The sequence below is a fragment of the Protobothrops mucrosquamatus genome, unplaced genomic scaffold (assembly GCF_001527695.2).
Source record: "Protobothrops mucrosquamatus isolate PMUCROS unplaced genomic scaffold, P.Mucros_1.0 scaffold548, whole genome shotgun sequence".
Taxonomy (NCBI): Eukaryota; Metazoa; Chordata; class Lepidosauria; order Squamata; family Viperidae; genus Protobothrops; species Protobothrops mucrosquamatus.
The window spans coordinates 334486-357530 of record NW_015386852.1 but is presented as its reverse complement, the minus strand read 5'-3'; the positions used below and the strand labels follow the sequence as shown (position 1 = coordinate 357530).

Genomic DNA, 23045 nt, shown 5'->3' with positions numbered 1-23045 from the left:
AAAATGTTGCAATATGTCACGTGATGCAATCGAGTTTGACACCCGTGGTCTATGGGATACTGCAAATGGCCATACATATGGCCCAGTTGCTAAGCACCCAAAGTGCAGTCATATGACGTGGGGGGGCAGGGTCAGCCACGAGAACTTCCAATCCAGGTTGTAAGTACCCACTAGGACACGGGTGTCAAACTCACCATGTCACCTGACGTGTCGCGACGTATCGCGACTCTTTTTGCATTGCCGGCAATGGGGTGGGCGCGGCTTCAGTATGATGAAACCGGCCCGTGGGGCGGCAGTTTGACACCCCTGCACTAGGGAGGTCTGTGGCAACTTTTTTTTATAAGTACCTCTAGGGAGGTCTGTCATATGCAAGTCAAGAACTACCTATGGTTCATCTAATTCAGTAACTTGTCATTTTAGGTTAGTATCACATCTCCAAGGTCTTGACAAGCCATTATCCACCCATGCCAGTACATACAAATCTTGGTACAGGCCCTACGTTTGCAAGCTTCCTTCTTGTTCCTGAAGACCAATGTTTTTCAACCTAAGATGTGTGGACTTCAACTCCCAGAATTCTCCAGCTAGGAGTGAGAAATACTGCTGTAGACCAGGGGTCTTCAAACTTGGCCCTTTTATGACTTGTGGACACCAACTCCCAGAATTCCTCAGCCAGGCAGTCTGGCTGAGGAATTCTGGGAGTTGAAGTCCACAAGTCATAAAAGGGCCAAGTTTGAAGACCCCTGCTATATAGATGGAATTTCTGAGGGTGACCTGAGCTCACCCACTGGAAGTCTTGAAAATAAACTGCTGGAGGAAGTGCCTCTGATCTTTAGGTGAGATAAGGCTCATCCACATGCATGGATAATGCCAGATCATCTTGAGTTACAACAGAAATGTCGCAGTTACATTACAAATGCTATTTTCTTCAGTGTGTCTGAATACATAACTCTTCTGTCATAAAATGGTAACTGCATTTGTGCTGGGATTAACCTATTTCAAAATGCAGATTTTCTGTTTTGAGTGATTCCTCCACAAAAAAAAAAAAAAACACATCCCAGTGAAACTAGATATCACTAAAAGGTTTTGTTTGGACTTTCTTTCTTTGATACTGATTTTCTATATGTAGTTTTTGGGGATGGGGGTAGTAGCAAAGCCAGACACTTGACCCAAGGCACACTTCAAAGGTTTCCGGAGAGGAAGATCTCATTTAGAGATTTGCAAGATTTTCCCTTCACTCAAGGCCATGGTGTTCCTGCTGTTTGGAGAGATTAAACCATGCTTTAAAAAGGGGTCTGAACTGTTTTACTCCATCATACAGCTTCCTAAAGGCTTTTTTCTCTCTCCCAGTGTTTAAACCGCACATCTGGGGCAGCAGCTGAGTTTCAACCTGCTAAAGGCGTGAAAGACACATGCCTTGGCATGGATGTAAGAACATTCCTGAACTAATTTATTATCAGCAAATATTATTATAGATTATCCCCCGACTCAGTTTCCCTTATTGTTAAGTCCGTACTGTTAATTCCCTTTTTGGTAGACACACAGCAACAGCCAGCAAAGATAAGCACAGACAACTTAATTTGAAATGGCATACATTTCATGTTAGACTTTGGCAGCTACTTCAACTGAAAGTAATTCTTCCCACTCATAGAGCCTCATTAACAAGATTTATTGAGCTAGGAAGGAGGAGGATTATTGGAATTTCATCAGCTAAATGATTATTTACACAGAATTTAATCTAACTCTGAAATATCTCACAGTGGAGGCTTGCTCAGTTTCTTCTTAATATCCTTCTCATAAAGCTGTAAGAAAGTAGATTTCTTTGCATGTAATGGAAGATCTTGCTGCTGTTTACTAAGCTGTCTCTAGAACCTTTATCAATCTGTGAATTATCTTGTACAACTTGCGGGTGTTCTCTCATGGTTAGAAGGGTTTTACTGCCTAGCTAAAAGCAATATCTTGTTGCACAGCGTAACGCAACAGAATAAGGATCTTATAAAAAAGCTGTGTGATCCTTTAGCCCTCTGTAATATCAAACTGTTACAATTACACAACAGCACCAACAGAATTTCACGTAACTTTACCTCTTATTATCTACTTGCACCTGTTTTGTTACTATATAGGAATTAAATTGGGAGGAATAGTAGCAGAGTATTTATTATAATTTATATTTCTAAGGCCACTCAATTCCATCACTTTCAAAAGTCTTCTATCTGAATTGTTTATGGTGCAACAATTTATAGGTGGCACATTCTGTTGGGATCCTGTCACTCTGCACCTGGAGATGATTCTGGATCACCTTAGCTGATGGTAATTGGCTGTACGCACATTTGTGCAAGAGGGATGCTAATGCTACCTAGCATATGCTTTCAATGTTTTTTGTAGGTTTGATACAAAAGAAAGAACCAACAATAACGGCACCCTGTTGAAAAAGAAGAAATACATTGTAAAAGTAAATGTGACAGAGAAGTCAAGAGTACTGGACAATTGTAAATCTTTTTGAAGTTTCATAGACTGTTCTTTCCTATTATAATAACAGAATAATAGAGTTGGAAGGGACTTTGGAGGTCTTCTAGTCCAACCCCCTCCTCGAGCAGGTTACCCTATACCAGGCATGTCAAACTCACGACGTCACGTGATGTCACTCGACCTATCGTGACTTTTTCCCCATTGCCGGCAATGGGATGGGCACGGTTTCAGTATGATGCATCCAACCCGTGGGCCGGCAGTTTGACATGCCTGCCCTATACCATTTCAGACAAATGGTTGCCCAATCTCTTCTTTAAAACCTCATGTGTTGGAGCATCCACAACTTCTGGAGGCAAGTTGTTCCACTGATTAACCAATTGTTCTAGCTGTCAGGAAATTTCTCCTTCGTTCTAAGTTGCTTCTCTCCTTGATTAGTTTCCATCCATTGCTTCTTATCCTGCCTTCAGGTCTTTTGGAGAATAGATTGACCCCCTCTTCTTTCTGGCAGCCCCTGAGATATTGGAACACTGCTATCACATTATAATAATAGATGTATTTGCATACAAATATGATTGAGCATTCTTTCAGGAAGGAAGGACGGAGAGAGAGAGAGAAAGAAAGAAGAAAAAAAGAAAGAAAGAAAGAAAGAAAGAAAGAAAAAGAAGGGATCTGATTAAACCTTTCACTGTAGTTCTGTTTTTAATGTGAAATGGTCCGCAAGAAGCGGTGAATGCACCAACACTGGAAGTTTTTAAGAAGAAACTGGACAGCCATTTGTCCAAAATGGTATAGGGTTTCCTGCCTGAGCAGGGGGTTGGACTAGATGACCTCCAAGGTCCCTTCCAACTTTATCATCATCATCATCATCATCATCATCATCATCATCATCATCATTATTATTATTATTATTATTACTACTTGTTTTACTTCTAGAGCAGACATGTCAAACTCGCAATGTCACGTGACGTTGCACAACGCATTGGAGCTTTTTCTCCATTGCAGGCGATGGGATGGGCGTGGTTTCTTGGTGATGTGTCTGGTCCCGCGGGTCAGCAGTTTAACACCCCTGTTCTAGAACAATAATAGGGCCTGTGTGTTTTAGGTTTAAGCAGATTTTCCCCACATTCTCTTTCTCACATGGATTTTGGGTTAAAGAAAAAAAATGAAAGCATGTACATAAAGTATGAATTGTGGCATTTATTTGATGTCTAGCTTGGATTAGTTACTAGAGTGACTGACTTTGGAAGACAGTCAATACCAGCACAGGTCATAAGTGTCTCAGAGTCCAGAGATCACTTGATTGTGTTTGTTCTAGGAAACAGGACAGGGTCTCTTTCATAATCAGCACAATTCTCTGATATATTTTTTTTTTTACTTTTGCAACAAATGAATGCTTCAAATTCTTGACTATTGAGAATATTTGATCAAACACCAATTGTTGCTAAAGGAATTCTGGATATCTTGGCAGATGTTTTCTTTCCATCCCTGTTGCTTTCCATGATCCTTGTTCAGATTTAGCATAGCTCAAAGATTCATTCATTTATTTTTTTTATCTGACAATGAAAAAAGAGCACATCTTGAGTTACTGAAATGCAGAAATAAAGTTGAAATTGACCTGTGTTTTTAGCAAAATGTTAAAGGTTTTAGTGTACAGCAGAGACACATATTCTAGAATCACAGCCAGAGAACCCTTAATAGTTGTATACAGTGCTTTTTTTCTTAAAAAAAAAAAAAAAGGTGCCGGAACTCACACATATCATACAACCTGCCTTGCCTACCCTACAAGGTTCCATCCAAAAAAGGTGCCGGGACTTTGTTCTGGGCGTTCTATGAGAAAAAAAGCCCTGGTTGTATAGAAGAAAGAATTGCAGTGGGCATAACTCTTATGCAAACAACATTTTCTGAATTTCTATCTTTTTTATAATAGAGTTAAGAAAGGTCAAGGATGGTGCCTCCTTTTTGCATCTGGCCTACCACTTCTTTCTATTGAAGTAGATAAGCACAGTTATTTAAAACTGAAAGTAGACACAACAATTGATTGGTGTGTTTTTTAAAAGTAATCTACATCAGGCAAATAACTAACCAGACAATTTAATTCCTTTTATGCTGCATTCCTGAAGAAATCCCTCTTCTGAATTTGATTTTTCTATTTGGCAGTCTCTTCTTCCTTGCTCCAGAGGACTTCAGCCAAAAATATTGTTTGTCAGTGATGAAAACCTTGCTATTCTTTTGGAAAAAAAATGAATTCAAGTTGCTCTATCCAACTTTGAAAGTCCTCAGTGGGTTGTGCTACCTCCTATGGGGTGGATGAAATTGCTTAGATAATGCTAGTCATTATTGCTTTATTTATGCCTGCTTCTCCATCTGATTTTACAATAATTATATTTCTAAATCATTTCCACATTTTTCTTGGGGAATTAAGTGGGTTATATTAATTTGAATTTTTAAAAATTATCTTCACTAAGAGATTGGTGTGCAGTGAGTATTTTCCTAGTAAATAGACAGTTTACTATTAATTTTTTTTTAAGATTTGCAACTGAGGAAGAGGATAAATTCCCTGTTCATTATTACTCCCCTTCCTTCCTTCCTTCCTTCCTTCCTTCCTTCCTTCCTTCCTTCCTTCCTTCCTTCCTTCCTTCCTTCCTTCCTTCCTTCCTTCCTTTTTTGGCAGCTTCTCTCCACTTAATGGAATTTGCCTTTTTAAAAATTAATCTAGTCCTTAAAGATTAACTATAAAGTCTTTCCACATGAAGAATGTGTGCCAAATAGGAGTTGCATTAGACTTCAATAGGTCCCCAAAATCAACAATGTTATGAGCGTTCAAGTGATATTTTTTTTCCTTGTTGTTGCTTAACTGCAAAGCTGAAACCTCTTCCAGGCTACTTTTTCAAAATTAGCCTTTTATTTTTTTTTAGTCTCTCAAACATGGAAGGAACCTGCTACACCTTCTTCTGTTGTTTGAGTTTTAGGCCCCATCAGGGCAATGTTTCCTTGACTGCAAGGACACTCTCCCATCCTGAAATAGAAGCTTAGATCTCACTGTCGTGGCCATCTCAACTTGTTTGACTTTATCTTGTGGACACTTTTGCTTGTGTTTTTTTTTTTTTTTTTTTTGCTTTGCATTCCCTGTTAGCCCAGAAAAGAAAAGAGAAGCATTAAACTCAAACTAATATTGTGAGTTTCCATCTTTTCTTCAATGCAAATGTATTTCATGGCACAGAGCATGGTTATTTGAGATCTGCCTGTCCCTAAGGATCTCTGCCCATCCCAGTATATCCATCAGGGTGGGTGCATTCCAGGCCTCTTCAGTTAATCAGTGTCATCTATTGGGATCTAGGAAATCTCTCTCTCAGAGCTCCTTTACTCTGGAACAGCATTGTAAGATCCATATGGCTATTACCATGGAGAGTATTCTGTAAATTCTTGCTTCAGGCGTGGGGGGTAGAGTGGTTGCTGAGTCCCTGTCAGGTTTTGGGGGCATTGTGTTATTCCAGAGGTTCAGTGTCTTTTTCTTGTTCAGGATTTTTAATATGTCAGCTACCCAGGCAGGCTCCAAATTAAATGAATAAATGTTAGTTTTCTGTTTTCCCTTTTGTACAGAATTTTGTAATGGCGATTTCTTCTTAGCAGAATTTAAGGTCATTACCAATCAGCTCGCAACTGTTTCTGAAGGTTTGGGAAGTAGAAAAGGTGGCAATATGGAAAAGCCCTAAAATTGTCATTTATTGCACATAAATGCATTATTATACTTTTGGTATACATCATGCTCCTATACTCTAAAGAACGGTTGCTGGAATTGGGTATGTCTAGTTTAATGAAGAGAAGGAAAAGGGGGGGACATGATAGCAGTGTTCCAATATCTCAGGGGTTGCCACAAAGAAGAGGGAGCCAAGCTATTCTCCAAAGCACCTGAAGAGTGCTAAAGAGAGAAGCAATCTAGAACTAAGGAGAAATTTTCTGACAGTTAAAACAATTAATCAATGGAACAACCTGCCTCCAGAAGTTGTGAATGCTCCAACACTGGAAGTTTTTAAGAAGAGACTGACAGCCATTTGTCTGAAATGGTATAGGGTTTCCTGCCTGAGCAGAGGGTTGGACTAGATGACCTCCAAGTTCCCTTCCGACTTTATTATTATTATTATTATCATCCCCACAGTATCTGTTCTAAGTCACCCCCTCGGTCTTGTGTTGGAAACACCAAGGCGCTACTGGGTTGAAGGATTAGCTATTGCCCAGGAGACTCCTGGTTGTGGGCTCTTTTCACCGAAGTGCTACCCATCTCGCTACTCGTGGTTGCCTCGCTACTCGTGGTTGCCTGCTTTCAAACTGCTGGGTTGGCAGGAGCTGGAGCGAATGACTGGAACTTGCCTTGTCACGCGGCAGCGCTTGGATCTCAAATGCAGGCTTGCTGGTTGTCAACTCAGCATCCTAACCATGTGAGCCACCACATTCCTGGTTCTAAATTACATTCTATAAAGGGATGAACGTTGGTTTCTCAACCCCAGCAGGTGCTGGAAATGCTATTCCCCATCAGGTGAACTTTAGAAGCACCACAACAAAATCCTTTACATTGTTCTTTTAAATACTTGTATGAAGCAAGTCATGTATGTGCAGTCAGAAGTTAAAAACTGGGTAAGTGCTGTTGAAGAGCTGTGTTTTGAGACTACAGTATAGAGGGCCAGTGGAATGATCTCAAAAGAATTTGCTGTAAAAAGAACTAAGAAGTGAGGGCTTCCCTATGAAGCGCTACATGCAGACTACAAAACCTTTCAATTACATCAGGGATGGGTTAGTCAATTTCAGGACTTAGTATTCTGCAAGTCAATGATAGGCCAGCCTGTTTCAGAAATTAAAAGAGAGGAAGCGGCTGAAAAAAAAATCATTACAGTNGATTGGTGTGCAGTGAGTATTTTCCTAGTAAATAGACAGTTTACTATTAATTTTTTTTTTAAGATTTGCAACTGAGGAAGAGGATAAATTCCCTGTTCATTATTACTCCATTTCCTTCCTTCCTTCCTTCCTTCCTTCCTTCCTTCCTTCCTTCCTTCCTTCCTTCCTTCCTTCCTTCCTTCCTTCCTTCCTTCCTTTCTTTTTTGGCAGCTTCTCTCCACTTAATGGAATTTGCCTTTTTAAAAATTAATCTAGTCCTTAAAGATTAACTATAAAGTCTTTCCACATGAAGAATGTGTGCCAAATAGGAGTTGCATTAGACTTCAATAGGTCCCCCAAATCAACAATGTTATGAGCGTTCAAGTGATATTTTTTTTCCTTGTTGTTGCTTAACTGCAAAGCTGAAACCTCTTCCAGGCTACTTTTTCAAAATTAGCCTTTTATTTTTTTTAGTCTCTCAAACATGGAAGGAACCTGCTGCACCTTCTTCTGTTGTTTGAGCTTTAGATCCCATCAGGGGAATGTTTCCTTGACTGCAAGGACACTCTCCCATCCTGAAATAGAAGCTTAGATCTCACTGTCGTGGCCATCTCAACTTGTTTGACTTTACCTTGTGGACACTTTTGCTTGTTTTTTTGCTTTGCATTCCCTGTTAGTAGCCCAGAAAAGAAAAGAGAAGCATTAAAATCAAAACAATATTGTGAGTTTCCATCTTTTCTTCAATGCAAATGTATTTCATGGCCCAGAGCATGGTTATTTGAGGTCTGCCTGTCCCTAAGGATCTCTGCCCATCCCAGTATATCCATCAGGATGGGTGCATTCCAGGCCTCTTCAGTTAATCAGTGTCATCTATTGGGATCTAGGAAATCTCTCTCTCAGAGCTCCTTTACTCTGGAACAGCATTGTGAGATCCATATGGCTATTACCATGGAGAGTATTCTGTAAATTCTTGCTTCAGGCCTCGGGGGTAGAGTGGTTGCTGAGTCCCTGTCAGGTTTTTGGGGCATTGTGTTATTCCAGATGTTCAGTGTCTTTTTCTTGTTCAGGATTTTTAATATGCCAGCTACCCAGGCAGGCTCCAAATTAAATGAATAAAGGTTAGTTTTCTGTTTTCCCTTTTGTACAGAATTTTGTAATGGCGATTTCTTCTTAGCCGATTTCTTCTTAGCAGAACTTAAGGTCATTACCAATCACCTCGCAACTGTTTCTGAAGGTTTGGGAAGTAGAAAAGGTGGCAATATGGAAAAGCCCTAAAATTGTCATTTATTGCACATAAATGTATTATTATACTTTTGGTATACATCATGCTCCTATACTCTAAGAACGGTTGCTGGAATTGGGTATGTCTAGTTTAATGAAGAGAAGGAAAAGGGGGGGACATGATAGCAGTGTTCCAATATCTCAGGGGTTGCCACAAAGAAGAGGGAGCCAAGCTATTCTCCAAAGCACCTGAAGAGTGCTAAAGAGAGAAGCAATCTAGAACTAAGGAGAAATTTTCTGACAGTTAAAACAATTAATCAGTGGAACAACCTGCCTCCAGAAGTTGTGAATGCTCCAACACTGGAAGTTTTTAAGAAGAGACTGACAGCCATTTGTCTGAAATGGTATAGGGTTTCCTGCCTGAGCAGGGGGTTGGACTAGATGACCTCCAAGTTCCCTTCCAACTTTATTATTATTATTATTATCCCCACAGTAACTGTTCTAAGTCACCCCCTCGGTCTTGTGTTAGAAACACCAAGGCGCTACTGGGTTGAAGGATTAGCTATTGCCCAGGAGACTCCTGGTTGTGGGCTCTTTTCACCGAAGTGCTACCCATCTCGCTACTCATGGTTGCCTGCTTTCAAACTGCTGGGTTGGCAGGAGCTGGAGCGAATGACTGGAACTTGCCTTGTCACGCAGCAGCGCTTGGATCTCAAATGCAGGCTTGCTGGTTGTCAAATCAGCATCCTAACCATGTGAGCCACCACATTCCTGGTTCTAAATTACATTCTATAAAGGGATGAACGTTGGTTTCTCAACCCCAGCAGGTGCTGGAAATGCTATTCCCCATCAGGTGAACTTTAGAAGCACCACAACAAAATCCTTTACATTGTTCTTTTAAATACTTGTATGAAGCAAGTCATGTACGTCCAGTCAAAAGTTAACAACTGGGTAAGTGCTGTTGAAGAGCTGTGTTTTGAGACTATAGAGCAGACATGTCAAACACAAGGCCCGGGGGCCGGATGCGGCCCGCGAAATGGTTTCATGTGGCCCACGAAGCCACCCTGGAAACAGTGAGGGAACGGCCCCCGCTGCCTTGGCCCTGGCCCAGGCCGGCCGGGAGACAATGTACAATTTTGTGGTGGCCATCTATGCTGAAATGCATTCAGTCTTAGCTCCACAAGGCCGTCTGGAAACAGTGAGGAACCAGCCCCTGCCGCGTCGGCCCCACCCCCTGGGTGCATGCTGGGGAGGTGTCACCCTTTATGAGGAATGAAGAAATGCACCATCGCCTGGAAGTGGCCAGCAAATGGCCCTCACCTACTTCATATATCCGGCTTGATGGGCTCTGGGGGAGGGGTTTCAGCAGCAGCAGGACGCTCTCCTCACAGCGCCGAGAGGCTGAGCCAGGCAGTGCAAATCCAAAAAGAAATGCAAGGCCACCCAGCTCCCAGCCTGCCCGGTTTCAGCAGGCAGCGGGGCGCTCTCCTCATAGCGCCAAGAACTGAGCTGGGTGGCGCGAATCTGATGAGAAGTGCAATGCTGCCTAGCCCCCAGCCTGCCCAGTTTCAGCAGGCAGCAAGGTGCAAAGTTGGGGAGCTTCGCACCGCCCAGCTCAACCTCTTGGCGCTGTGAGGAGAGTGCCCCGCTGCCTGCTGAAACCACGCCCACCCAGTAGGCCACACCCACTCCATCCACGCCCACCCAGTAGGCCGCACCCTCCCTGGCCACATCCATCCCCCCCCAAGAACAACCGCAATGCTGATGCGGCCCTCAGTGAAATTGAGTTTGACACCCCTGCTACAGAGGGCCAGTGGAATGATCTTCTCAAAAGAATTTGCTGTAAAAAGAACTAAGAAGTGAGGGCTTCCCTATGAAGCGCTACATGCAGACTACAAAACCTTTCAATTACATCAGGGATGGGTTAGTCAATTTCAGGACTTAGTATTCTGCAAGTCAATGATAGGCCAGCCTGTTTCAGAAATTAAAAGAGAGGAAGCGGCTGAAAAAAAAATCATTACAGTAAGCATACTTTGCAGACGAGCTCAAAGTCTATTCCTAGTGTTTTAAAATCATGAACTGGCATTGCATTGGTTTAGTAGAACTTTGGACATTTCCACTACTTAAAAAAAAATCTTCTGCCTTAATTTATAAATCACTTGTTAATCATTTGTGCAACTTTGCTGCATTCATATTATAAGAAACTCAAGAGACTAGTTTCTGAAGTAAATGTGGGTGAAATGAATGTGTTCTTTTGTTCACCTAGGCAATTCAGCTTTCTTTTTCTCCTATTCAGATATATGCCTTTATTTCTGTTGCTCAGGGAAGTTAGTCTCATTAGCCTTTCTGTTTTTAATTGCCCAAAGAATACGGCAATTAGCTTTTTTTTTTTTTAATGCAACTTTCTCTTGGGGTCGCTCCAAAATGGACATACATTTGAAAAGAGGGACAGGAAAGAATTCTGTAAAAAAAAAACAAGGGGAAGTGAAAGGGGTCCCCCTCCAGTTTGCCATAAAAGACAGGCCTGTTAATTTAAACTGGCTGCTCCCATTCTCTCTGGATCTACAGATGGCCAGCAGACAGAACAAGCATTGCAACCCAGGGGGAGCAGCTACACAGCTGGACTCCTTGTATCACAGCATTGCCTGTATTTCTCAAAAACACAAGGCCATTTATATGCTCTTTGGACTTGTATTGGAAAGGGACGTTTCATTTAGCTCATGCCATTGACTGAAAGAGCCACAAAACCCAGAGACACATGCACGCACACACACGGGGCAGTCTTTAGAAAATAAGCCATAGAATGGAATTGTTCTGCTTCTTCAAAGTCCTGCCAAGATGGTGTCTGCTGAACGGGTTTCTAGCATCTGTAGGAGGGTTGAAAACTAGGAGAGGCCACCAAAATCAGGAGACAAAAACACTCCTTTCTTCTCTTCCAAAAGCCTAAGAGCGTTCTGATAAACCTGTATTCTGTTAGCACTTTCTCAGATCCTGAACAGGAAAAGGGATATGGTGAGTTGGTGGATTATGTATTTACAGTACATTGAGTAATTATTACACAAAAAAGAAGAAAAGAAACATCTCAGATTGTCCTATCTGTTCTAGGTCAGACCATAGCTTCTGCCATATTAAACTTTGTGTGACTTTGCTGGCAGAAATGCACACTCACCTTTAGTATAATAATAATTATTATTATTATTATTATTATTATTATTATTATTATTATTATTATTATTATTAATAATAATAATAAAGTTGGAAGGGACCTTGGAGGTCATCAAGTCCAACCCCCTGCTCAGGCAGGTATCCCTATACCAGTGATGGCAAACCTTTTAGAGACCGAGTGCCCAAACTGCAACCCATGGGTTCTGTTTGTCAGCCAGTATCTGCTGCTGGATACAGACTGAAATTGAAATTCTCCATCCCTATCATATCACAAGGAGTCACTATATCATTCTAAATTCATACATATCTTGCAGAATTCCAGAGACATACAGTAAACCTGCTTTATCCTACCAAAATATAATCAGAGACTGAGATTTCTTCTCCGATACACATTTTTCAAGTATCGCCACAAAAGTTAGCACTTCATTTTGCTGTAAGAGAAAATTATACTGAAATAACTGCTTGAAGATCTCATTTGAAACCTATGTATCCTCAATCTTTACATGCAAATTAAAATACAGATTAAAACTGCATTATAGGAAATGTAGGAATATTGTAATAAAAAGCACACTTTGTATACAAACAAACTCATGATATTAATGGATTGTAACACAGCTTCTGTAACAAGCCATGGTGATAATCAAAATGCTGGTATGTTCTTTATAATGCCATAATGCTACCTGAGAGACTGCTTGTCTCCAATCATGTCTGCCTGTCCTGTGTGTTCCAGCAGAATTGGTGGGCTCCAGGTCTCCTCCATTAAATGCTGCCAACTTGTGGGACCTAGGAAGTGTGTGTATCCCCTTTTTGTGGGGCTCAGCCTCTGCAAGTGTTCCAGAAAACTTAGAAAACTTGTCTTTGGATCTGTGTCTGGGGTTAATGTTTGTTATTTTTAATGGGTCTTATTTTGTTTTGTGGATTCTGTTATAAGAGCATTTTAGTCCAGGATACCTGTTGATTTTAATATTTTTAGTCTTTTTTTTACCTGTGTGTACCACCCAGCATCCACTGGAGTTGGGCAGCCAATAAATTTAAATGAACGAACAAATGAATAAATAAATAAATATCATCATGCAAATTTTGGGATATTTATACAAGTACACAGGTCTTGTCATTTTCATGCTGATCTCATAACATGCATATTTATTCACCGCACTTGCTCCCTCTAGGGATGTCTATGAAGATGCATAAAATTATAATTTTGCTGAACTTATGGGCCAAATCACCAATGAAATGTTGTTCTGCTTTTAGGTGAACATGTTTGTTGAAGGTTTCCATGATGCCATAGTTCTCTATGTTCTGGCTTTACGGGAAGTTCTGAAGAATGGCTTCACAAAGAAAGATGGAGATAAGATTGTTCATCAGACATGGAACAGGACATACGAAGGTACATCCAGTCACATAAGCCATGCTTTTTTATAAACAGTTTTGTTTGATTAAAAGCTGTCACTTTTTATCCTTGTTTCTTCATGGTAGAGATTATGATTCCTGGGTTTTGTTGATCAGCGCTTCTAGATAATTGAAATGAAAAGCCAATTGTTTCTGCTAATATTATGAAAGATTGATTTTGTTAGCCATTTTTAAAACAGATGTGTCATGCAAAATCTTGTGCTCACAGCATAAAGTACAGGACTAGCATAGAAGTTTAAACAATCAGTTCAGGAGCTTCAAGTACCAACAAAGTCACAGGGTTTGAAGAGAGAACAAAAGAGGTCAGACTGGAGTGGTTATCAGAGGAAAAATTCTAGATAACCTTAAGACAACAATCGGTTTCTATGGAAGGAAGTTTCTGTGAGAAGAAAACACTCTGTAGGGTTACACAGACTGAAACCAATCCTTCGAATTGGGCCTGGAAACAACCAAAACCCTGAGAGAGTTAAAATGGAGCACTTTAAAGAATAAAGCATAAGGATCGCTGAATGCTTAGTTTAAATCAATGTTTTCCAAACTTGGCCACTTGAAGATGTGTGGACTTCATGCTGGCTGGGGAAATCTGGGTGTTGAAGTCCACACATCTTCAAGTTGCCAGGTTTGAAAAGCACTGGTTTAAATAATCTTCACCCCTCAACCTTCTATCCTTCTATCTTTTGTCCCCATTGTTCTGCCTGAAACGCTGTCTCTTGCGTTTGATTGTATAGTCTGCAAAAAATAGAGTGGAGAATGTTGAATTTAATCACAATAGGTAGAGAATTGCATTGACAGTGCAGCTTTTAAATAGCTCCCTATTGTATCCATGTTAATAGCACCAATATAAAGTATCAGTAGCAAGCAGCAATATGTCCTTATTGCAGTTATTTAGCAGCTCTTGAGTCCCCTGTTTTTAAAGTTTTTTCCCTGTTTTTCAACTGTTTTCATGTTTGTTTATTAGTTCGCCACATTACATTACTTCCTTTATTAATTTAGTTTTTTAATCTTAAAAGCTAAAATGTTCAGATATCTATTGCCTACTTATCTGCTTAGTTGTAGTGTTACGGGTTTTTGTATTAAGTTTTGATCATTGTGCATTTGGAAAGTAAGGCTTTCATTTTTTTTTTCTTTTCTAGTCTTTGTGCCTGATTATTGAAACAGCCACGCTAAGTCCTACAAGCCTTATAATGTATAAATGTACGCAAAACTTAATGTGGACATCCACATAGAGATAAACTTTATAAAATAAGCAGGACATTCCTGGTAAGACCAGCAGCCCTTGTCAAATTCACCCTTCATTATGTACTGGGCAAAATTACCAAGCTTTTCAGTGGAAGTACTTAAAGAAACGGAAATGTTTCCTTTAGATAAGAACCTAACAATGAGTTCAGAAACTGGAATGGCTTTGAAAAACATCATCAGCCATTTTCTCAGCTGCAGTTACTTTTTCTTTAGGAAGAGAGCATTAAAGGAAATGCTTTAGTAGAAGGGAAATATTAGATTGACAGTAGAATTGCAATGAAATATCATTTCATGTGGTATGCATTTTGAAATGAACTTCCTATTCCACATTTCCTGGATGAGCAATTATGTAGACAATTCCTCTCAGAATTGGATAATGGGCTTTTTGGATCGCAAGTTATGCAAAGAAGTATGTATTTCGGGAGAAATGGTCCATGAAAAGGAATTTTCTTTTTTACATGCAAAGAAGAGCAAAATGTATATACAACTAAGCACATAGAAGTTTGGCACAGACTAATCTGTCTGACTTTATCTGGAAGGGGAAAAAAAATATCCCTTCTAAATCTTTAATTCAACATTCCTCATTCTGGCACCTTCTGGATATGCTTGGAACTACAGTTCTCATAATCCCCAGCAAGGAATTAAGAGGCATTTTAGTATGATTATATCTGTAAAATATCAGGTTACAAGTCAAGCCAAAAATTTGCATGTATTTTTTCTGTAAACAAGTTCAACTAATTCAGTGCCTCACATTACAGAGATGATAGCTCACAGCAGGTCCATTGATTTCAGTGAAAACTGCAGTAGAAGGACACTTCACTAGCATATACACTATTTTAAGAATCAGTTAAGGAGGCAACTAGTGGTACAGTAGCTACTGTAGAAGGTTGTGGGTTGTGGAAGAAACAGGGAACTGTTTAGTCAAGTTTTCTTGATACTGGTATTTGCTATCTCTTTACCTATTTTTTGACAGAGTTTCTACAAGGAAAGAAGAGGGAAAGAACTATTTCCTATGTTATTTCTACAGATTTTTTTTTTAATGTGCCTTCAAGTCAGTGTTAATTCCTGGAGACTGGCTGGATTAATCCCTGGGATTTTCTTAGCAACATTTTTCAGAAGTGTTTTCCCCTTGCCTCCATCCTAGGGCTGAGAGTGTGTGCTGGTTTCATGTTTAAGATGGGACTAGAATTCCTGGGCCCTTGGTTTCCAGCCTGGTGCGTTAACCATTATCCCAAACTGGCTTTCTAGTTCTACAGAGAGGGATCCTTACAATTCTTTTGACTTCAAGTAAGCAACAGTGAGCATCCTGTGAGAAATGAGATTTTTTCAGAGCAAGGTTTTTCATTGTAAATTAATTTCCAACATCATTTTGTTGAGCTTTAATAGATTTAAAAAAAAAAAAAAAGTTTAGGAAGACAAAAGAATTCCAACATTCAACATTTGCTTTCCAATATGACTTATCTCTGTAAGCTATTCAAAGTCATTTACTTCTTGCTTCTTTTAACCCAGGGCAAGGGTTTTAAAGGCAAGGAAGCCAGTTTCTATTAGGAAATGTCGAATAAGACTTGATTACTTTCATTTCTACTAATAAGCTGAAATAATTTATCCTCTTGAGAAGGAAATGTTACATATTCTAGGAATGTAGACACAATTGCAGTCTCTTGTAATGCCAGCCAGAACCCTGGAAGACTGCTAGGATTCATTACCATATCGGTCTGTAAAAATTCTGCCCTCTTTATGTTATTTTTACTTGGAAACATTCAACATTTTCAATTAATATATATATACATTCTTCAGGCATTGCAGGGCCAGTATCTATTGATGCTTCTGGAGAAAGATTTGGGGATTTTTCTGTGGTTGCCATGACGGATCCTGAAACTGGAACACAACAGGTGAGTAAATGTTTCTAAATCAGCTTTGACCATGTTTATTCCCCTCTGGGTATGTTGAACGACCTAGCATGGGTAGCAAGATGTCCAGGCCTGGGAGTTGAAGGCCAACAGCTCTGGAGTCCATCAATTTCAGGAAAGCTGTTCTAAATTATAAATTGTCCTGTTTCGTTAAATCTTTGAGTGGCATTTAGGTTCTAGAAATTTTAGGTATAACAATAATTTCTCCTACTGAATAGGAATTTGAACTATGCTTCTCCTGGACCAAGTCCAATACTCTAATCATATCCTAAAAGTGCTTCAGTTTTATATGTGGCAACTCATAGAAATCGGCTAGGAATTTAGAAAAAAATTAAGGGCAGCAATTATGAAGCCAAGAAAGATTAAGGGGGTGAATTCATTTAACTTTTACCCAGAACACCAAAATTACAATTAAATTAAGCATAATTCAAACAAAACCACTTGCCTGCAAGCAAGAACTGGTGGAACCACAAAATAGACAAAATAATAGAAAATGAAGACGCTAAAGTGCACATTGACCACATTTCGGGTACTTGGCAACGGGCTCATATTTATTTATATTTATTTATGTATTAATTTGTATCCTGCCTTTACTATTTTTACAGATAACTCAAGGCAGTGAGCATACACAATATTCCTTCCTCCTATTTTCCCCACAACAACCCTGGGAGGTGGATTGTGTTGAGAGAGAGTGATTAGCCCAGTGTCATCCAGCTGGCTTTCATGGCTATGTCAGGATTTGAACTCACAATCTCCTGGTTTCTAGCTTGGTGCTCTAACCACAAGACTAAACTGGTTCCAGCATCCCACAAAAAATGAGTTTCTAGCAAATAAATGCCCATTTGGGAGAATGGATTTGGACTTATAACTGTGTGATTTGTTTTATAACTGCCGTAAAAACAGTCATAAAATTGGGTGTATGCCTTGACTTAATGACTGTTCCAATTTACAACCGAAATTCCAGTACCAATTTTAATCATGAGTCAAGGGCTACTGATTTGAAGAGTTCATATACTGTAACTCACTAGCACCTTGAAAAGGTTAGATAGAAAAATAGGTTGGCATAACCACGAGACACATTTTAAAACACAAACTACCAAACTAACCATAATAATTAGCTATCTGGGTATCACAAATATGACCCTAAGGAGTGTTTAAGTATTGGCATTGTGAAATGATAATGACTGCAAAGAGGAATACAAAATCCTAAATCCAAAATATCACAAATATTATATTTTGTAAAAATAGATGCTCCACTTTGATAATACATGATAGAAAACTGAACTAAAACACATGCATGGCATGTATTTCTCATACAATTCCATATTTTGCCATTTGACAGCAAATAATAATAATTTGGGAAGATGAAGAGAAATAGATACGGCAATCTGCTCACTTCCCGATGCTTTGAATTATCCTTGCAGTCTCTTGCAAGTAATGAGCAATCAAGCTATAATTTAAATTGCACCATGTTCCTCTCTTTTATCCCCAAAGGGAAAGATTAGAATCAGTTTACTAAGGTCAGTATTAGGAGAAGCTTCTGAATAGTAAGACTGGTTCAGCAATGCACGCAGTTTGTTTAACAAGGTAGTAAGCACTATTATCCTGCCAATATTATATCAGAAGTTGGAAGACTACCTAAGAGAGGTGTTGTACTTGCACGATTCTTTTCAATACTATTACAGTCAGTTTCTCCTTTCATACCCTTAGTATTTGAGGTCTGCCTAAAGTCAAATGTAGATTCCTGTTTCCTGTTAGTTTACTAAGCAGACTTTGAAACAAAAAAAACCCTGCAGTTATAGAGCCTGGCAAATTAGAACAAATCAGGTAACTATTTCCTGTTTTCAACATAATGGGGAAATATTTTCTTTAATCAGAACTGCAGTACTGAAGCCAGTATTCTCAGAAAAGGGAAGTCAGTGCATTTCTGGGTTCGTGTTCGTGACACAAGCGTCAATACATCCAAACTCCAGAGTCTAAGAATCTAGAAAAGATGCCGTTCTGTTGAGTTTCTATTGGGGAAATAGCCCCCATTAACAGAGCGGAAGTTATTACTTTCAGGTGATTATAATCTGCTGCTCAAGATGGTAAAATTAGGGAAATCATTGTAATGTCACCTTGTTGAACTGCCAGTTCAGTGAATTGGTTTGATTTGGCATGGACGAGCCTATTTGTGCTATTATCTTATTCATATAATCTTTTTGACTGCACTTACGATATTTTGAGGTTCGATGGCATATACTGAAAATTTATCCTCTGAGCCTCTGAACTAATTAATTAATTGATTAATTTATTTATACTCTGCCCATCTCGCTGTTTGGGGCAGCTTACAATGTCATAAAAATAGAGATATCAAAGCCATTATAAATATAAAAACAGATTAAAAATTGCAAAAGATTAAATATAAAGTGAAAGAACATGAGCTGACAGCAGAACGGCGTTGGTGCCTTCTCTGTCCCCCAACCAACTCCAGGCTACGGCTTCTCCATCAGGGCCCTGCACCAACCAGCAGAGCCAGGCTTTAAGGCTCTTCCTAAAGGCCAGAAGGATGGGGGCAAATCTCACCCCCCGGTGACAAAGTATTCTGGGGGGTGGGGGCCATGGCAGAAAAGACTCTTCTCTAGATCCTGCCAGCCAAAATTCCTTGGCTGATGGGGCCTGCAGGAGGCTCTTTCTGCCAGAACAAGTGGAGCGGGCCAATCCCATGAGGCAAGATGGTTCCTCAGATTTCCTGGACCCATGCCATATAAAGAATTTTCTGCAGTAAAGATTTTTGCTTTTATACCTTGTTATCTAGGGTCCTGTAGAAATATTTCTGATTTTACCTTATGGCTGCAAGGATTTTTTTGTTAGACATTTCTCTATCACAAAGGAGCACGGTAGCTTGTGTGGTTAGGACGCTGGGTTGGAGGTTAGCAAGCCCATTCAAGACCCAAGTTCTGCCATGGGGCAGGGTTGAGCTCCCGTCCTTGGCTCCATCTCCTGCCGGGGACATGAAAGGTGTCCCCAACTGTGTGTTTCTCGGGCAATACTGATGTCACCAGCTAATCCTTTCAACCCAGAAGTGCCTTGGTGTTTCTTTTTAAAAAAAATTTTTTTATTAATAATACAAAATTAAAAACACATTGGACATAGATATGATCTCACTGGTTCCATACATCTTCCAACATTTTACAATAGTATATTGTACTCATATAGACATATAGTTCTTGAACTTTGCTCATTTTCGGAAGAACATTCATTTTAATGGTGGCTACCCTACCCAAGTGCCTTGGTGTTTCTGACAGGAGTGCTATGTTATGCTATTTCTCTATCACACGCCAGCCCTACTGGCTGCTCACACTTCCTGATCGAAAGAAATTCCAGATAGAGTTCCTTCATTGATTCTTCCTCCAGGGCTTCATTGAAAAGTGAGAAGTTAGAAACTGGGGAGAGCAGTGAAAGCCGAGACCCTAAATTGCTCACTTAAACCAAATCTTGCCCCAAATATAAGAGAATTTTGCCGCTACTTTGTAAAGTAAGCAAACTGTTTTCCACCAAGTTGGATGAGAAAGATTAACAAAACAAATGCATTATAAAATATTAAAATGGAAGATGTCAAAAAAGAAACTATATAAAGGTAATAAAAAGTCCAGAGGTCATCTGAGGCAAGACCAAAGGATTCAGCATCTTAAGCCAAAGAAAATAATATTGATTTCATTCTCTGCAGATGTTCCTGTTCAGCCCTCCTCTTGGGCAGAAACAATCACTGCAGGGCTAGCAACCATTTGTTAACTTTCCGTCTGCTTGTACAAACATCTCTCTTTTCATAGTCTGATTACTTTCCCTTTTGAGTTGGTTGACATCATTTCTTTTACTATGTTTGCCCCAGCTCTGATTTATAATATTCTCCTCTCTTTGATGATGCTGGTGGCGGTGTTTGTTTACTTGGGAGATTCCTTCCCATCGCTCATGAAAACTTTATTTCCTAAGTGGAACAGAGCCAAAGGAACTTCGGTCTTTATCTGATCACTTGGTGTTTACAACAAGGTTACTTTGGCTTCTTGTAAAATAAAAAAATAAATGGCCAAGATACATGATAGAAAATCCTGACAACTGTACACAAATAGTCTCAGATTGTAATGACACTCTGTTATAGCTGTAGGAAGCAACTTTGTATGTGGATCCACAAACACAGATGGGTTGCAAATGTGATTTATTCCCCAGGTCTGTATAATTTCAGCGCCTTGGTTTTGCACCAAACAAATCTTAGGAGTTTTGAACTAGGCTGGAATAGTTGTTGTTGCTGTCATTACTTTTACCATTGTTAAGTTCTTCTAGAAGCTCAGTAGACTTTCAGTTTTCTCAGGGGTTTTTTCCCCCTCCTCGGGTTTTAAGATAGAGCAAGAAAATTACATAATTTACCAACTCTGTCTTCAGACAGTCAATCTTAGAATTGTTAATGCTCTTTACCAGACTTCTGATGTAGATGTACAATGGGGATGGAAAGAAAAGAAAAGAAAAGGAAAGAAAGGAAAGAAAGAAAGAAAGAAAGAAAGAAAGAAAGAAAGAAAGAAAGAAAGAAAGAAAGAAAGAAAGAAAGAAACTTACTTTTTTATCTTTACCTAGCAGGATATTGTTTTCATTTTGTCATATATATTTATATATATTCAGGTAATTGGAAACTATTATGGAAAACAGGGAAGGCTTGAAATATTTCAAAGTGCAAATTACCTCTGGGAACAAAGACTAAAAACAGACGATAGCCGAGGATTGGAACACACAAGCAATGCAGCCTGCAAATCGTGTAAGTTAATGTACAAGTGTTAGGCCTAATCAAACCAAACTGATAATCTATGCTTTTACCTCTGTATTTTACTAGCAACCTTATTCTGGCCAATATTTAGGTCCTGTCCTGGGTCTTGAAAAAGACCTACATATTTTTTTTTCTCCTACTAAAAGCAAGCAATGTCAACAATGAATCTAAAATAAACATAATTCATAAAAAAGGCTGTGAAGCTAAAGAAAAAAAACATTTCAGCCTCAGCTAAAAACTAAGCTTCAAACAAATCTGTACATCCAATTACAGATTGAATCTGTAATTCAATCATTCTGCAAGATTTTGTTGTTAACGGATTCCTTTGGTTGATTTCTGTTTATTTTTCAAGCAGGTGGTGTAGGAGAATCAGCAGTTACCGGGATAGTGGTAGGTGCCTTGCTAGGAGCAGGATTGTTGATGGCCTTCTACATTTTCAGGTGAGTTTAATTTTAACACCCAGTATCTTTGAATGTCTGTCATTTCTCCTCAAATTCTGCAATCTGGCAGAGAGGGTTCATGAACTGATCCAAACACTGCCAAAAACGCTATGGTAATTAAAAAGAAATTTATTCAAAGTCAGCCTTCCATTCCCTTAGCAATTGGAAACCAGAAGTGAAATCAACATGGCAGCCAAGGTGCTGGTTGTCACCTTTAAAGCCTTTCATGACTTGGAACTGGGTTACCTGAGGGGACCGTTTTTCCCCAGTCGTTTCTACCTATCCAATTCAATCAGGCAGGTTGGACCAGTGGTGGGATTCAAATCCCTGAACAACTGGTTCTCTCTGTGGATGTAGAAAGGACTTCCGGAAGTGGCATCCTCGCACTTCCAGATGGCCGTTCTAGGCCTGGTAGGCTTCCTCCAGGCCTAGAACGAACTTCCGGAAGTGGTGTGCATTCAGCCGGTTCTCTGAACTCAACAAAATTTAGCTACTGAACCGGCTGAATCCCATCACTGGGTTGGACACATGTTGAAGGCCCCATCAGCCAAGAAATGGCAACTGGAGGGGACCAGGAAGAAGGCCTTCACTGCCATAATGCCTGCCCTCTTGAACATTCTCCCTCCAGAAAATAGGATGGCCTCAATCCTGTTGGCCTTTTACAAGGTCTTGTACATGGGCCTCAAATCCTGAGTATATGAAGAGGCTCATTTCCTGGTTATGCTAACATTTACGGATTATAATAATTCTCTGCTGCTATATGCATTTAATTCTTCTTCTTGCATTGTGATTTCAATTAGATTTTAATCGATTTAATGATTATTTGCTGGCTAGAGTCACTTGCTTGAGATGGATAGCCATACAAAGTAAATGAATAAATGAATTTATTTATTTATAAAATGTATTGGACATCCATCTTACCATAGGGTAACTCTGAGCGGTTTACGGTTACCTATAAGCTAAAACATAAAAAGTTAAAATCGAGCATTAAAACCAAAGATACATGAGGGCGGGGGCGGTGTGGGGGGGAGGTGGGATCTGTTATTACTCAATCAACCAGTTACATTGCACTGTTCCCCCACTGGGTCCCCAAGCCAAATGGCACAGCTGTGTCTTTAGGCCCTTATGAAAAGATAGGAGCATTGGGGCCAACCTTACATCAGGGGGCATGATGTTCAAGAGGGCAGGAGCAACAGTAGAAAAGGCCCTCCTCCTGGATCCCGCCAGCCGGAATAATCGGGCTGACGGGACCTGCAGCGTGCCTCCTCTGCCAGCACAAGTGGTACGGGCCAATCCCAGTGGGGTGAGACAGTCCCTCAAGTAACCTGGAAAAGGGCTTTAAAGGTGATCACCTACACCTTGAATTGCACCCAGAAACAGACTGGTAACCAATGCAGCTCGCAGAGCAGTGGTGTTACAGGAGCCATTTTTGGGGCCTCCAAAACTACCCTTGCTGCTGCACTCTGCACCAGCTGTAGCTTCCGAATGCTCTTCAAGGGTAGCCCCATATAGAGCTCATTACAGTAGTCC

At 39.9% G+C, this 23045-nt stretch overlaps 1 protein-coding gene across 1 annotated transcript in view; it reads left to right on the top strand.

Moving 5' to 3' along the window:
* Positions 1-23045, top strand: part of NPR3 (natriuretic peptide receptor 3) — a 65906-nt gene that overhangs the window by 41260 nt on the left and 1601 nt on the right. Inside the window, exons 4-7 of the mRNA XM_029284340.1 lie at positions 12973-13108; positions 16168-16262; positions 20934-21066; positions 21428-21515. Of these exons, the coding sequence (XP_029140173.1) occupies positions 12973-13108; positions 16168-16262; positions 20934-21066; positions 21428-21515 (452 nt within the window). The remainder of the gene's footprint in view (positions 1-12972; positions 13109-16167; positions 16263-20933; positions 21067-21427; positions 21516-23045) is intronic.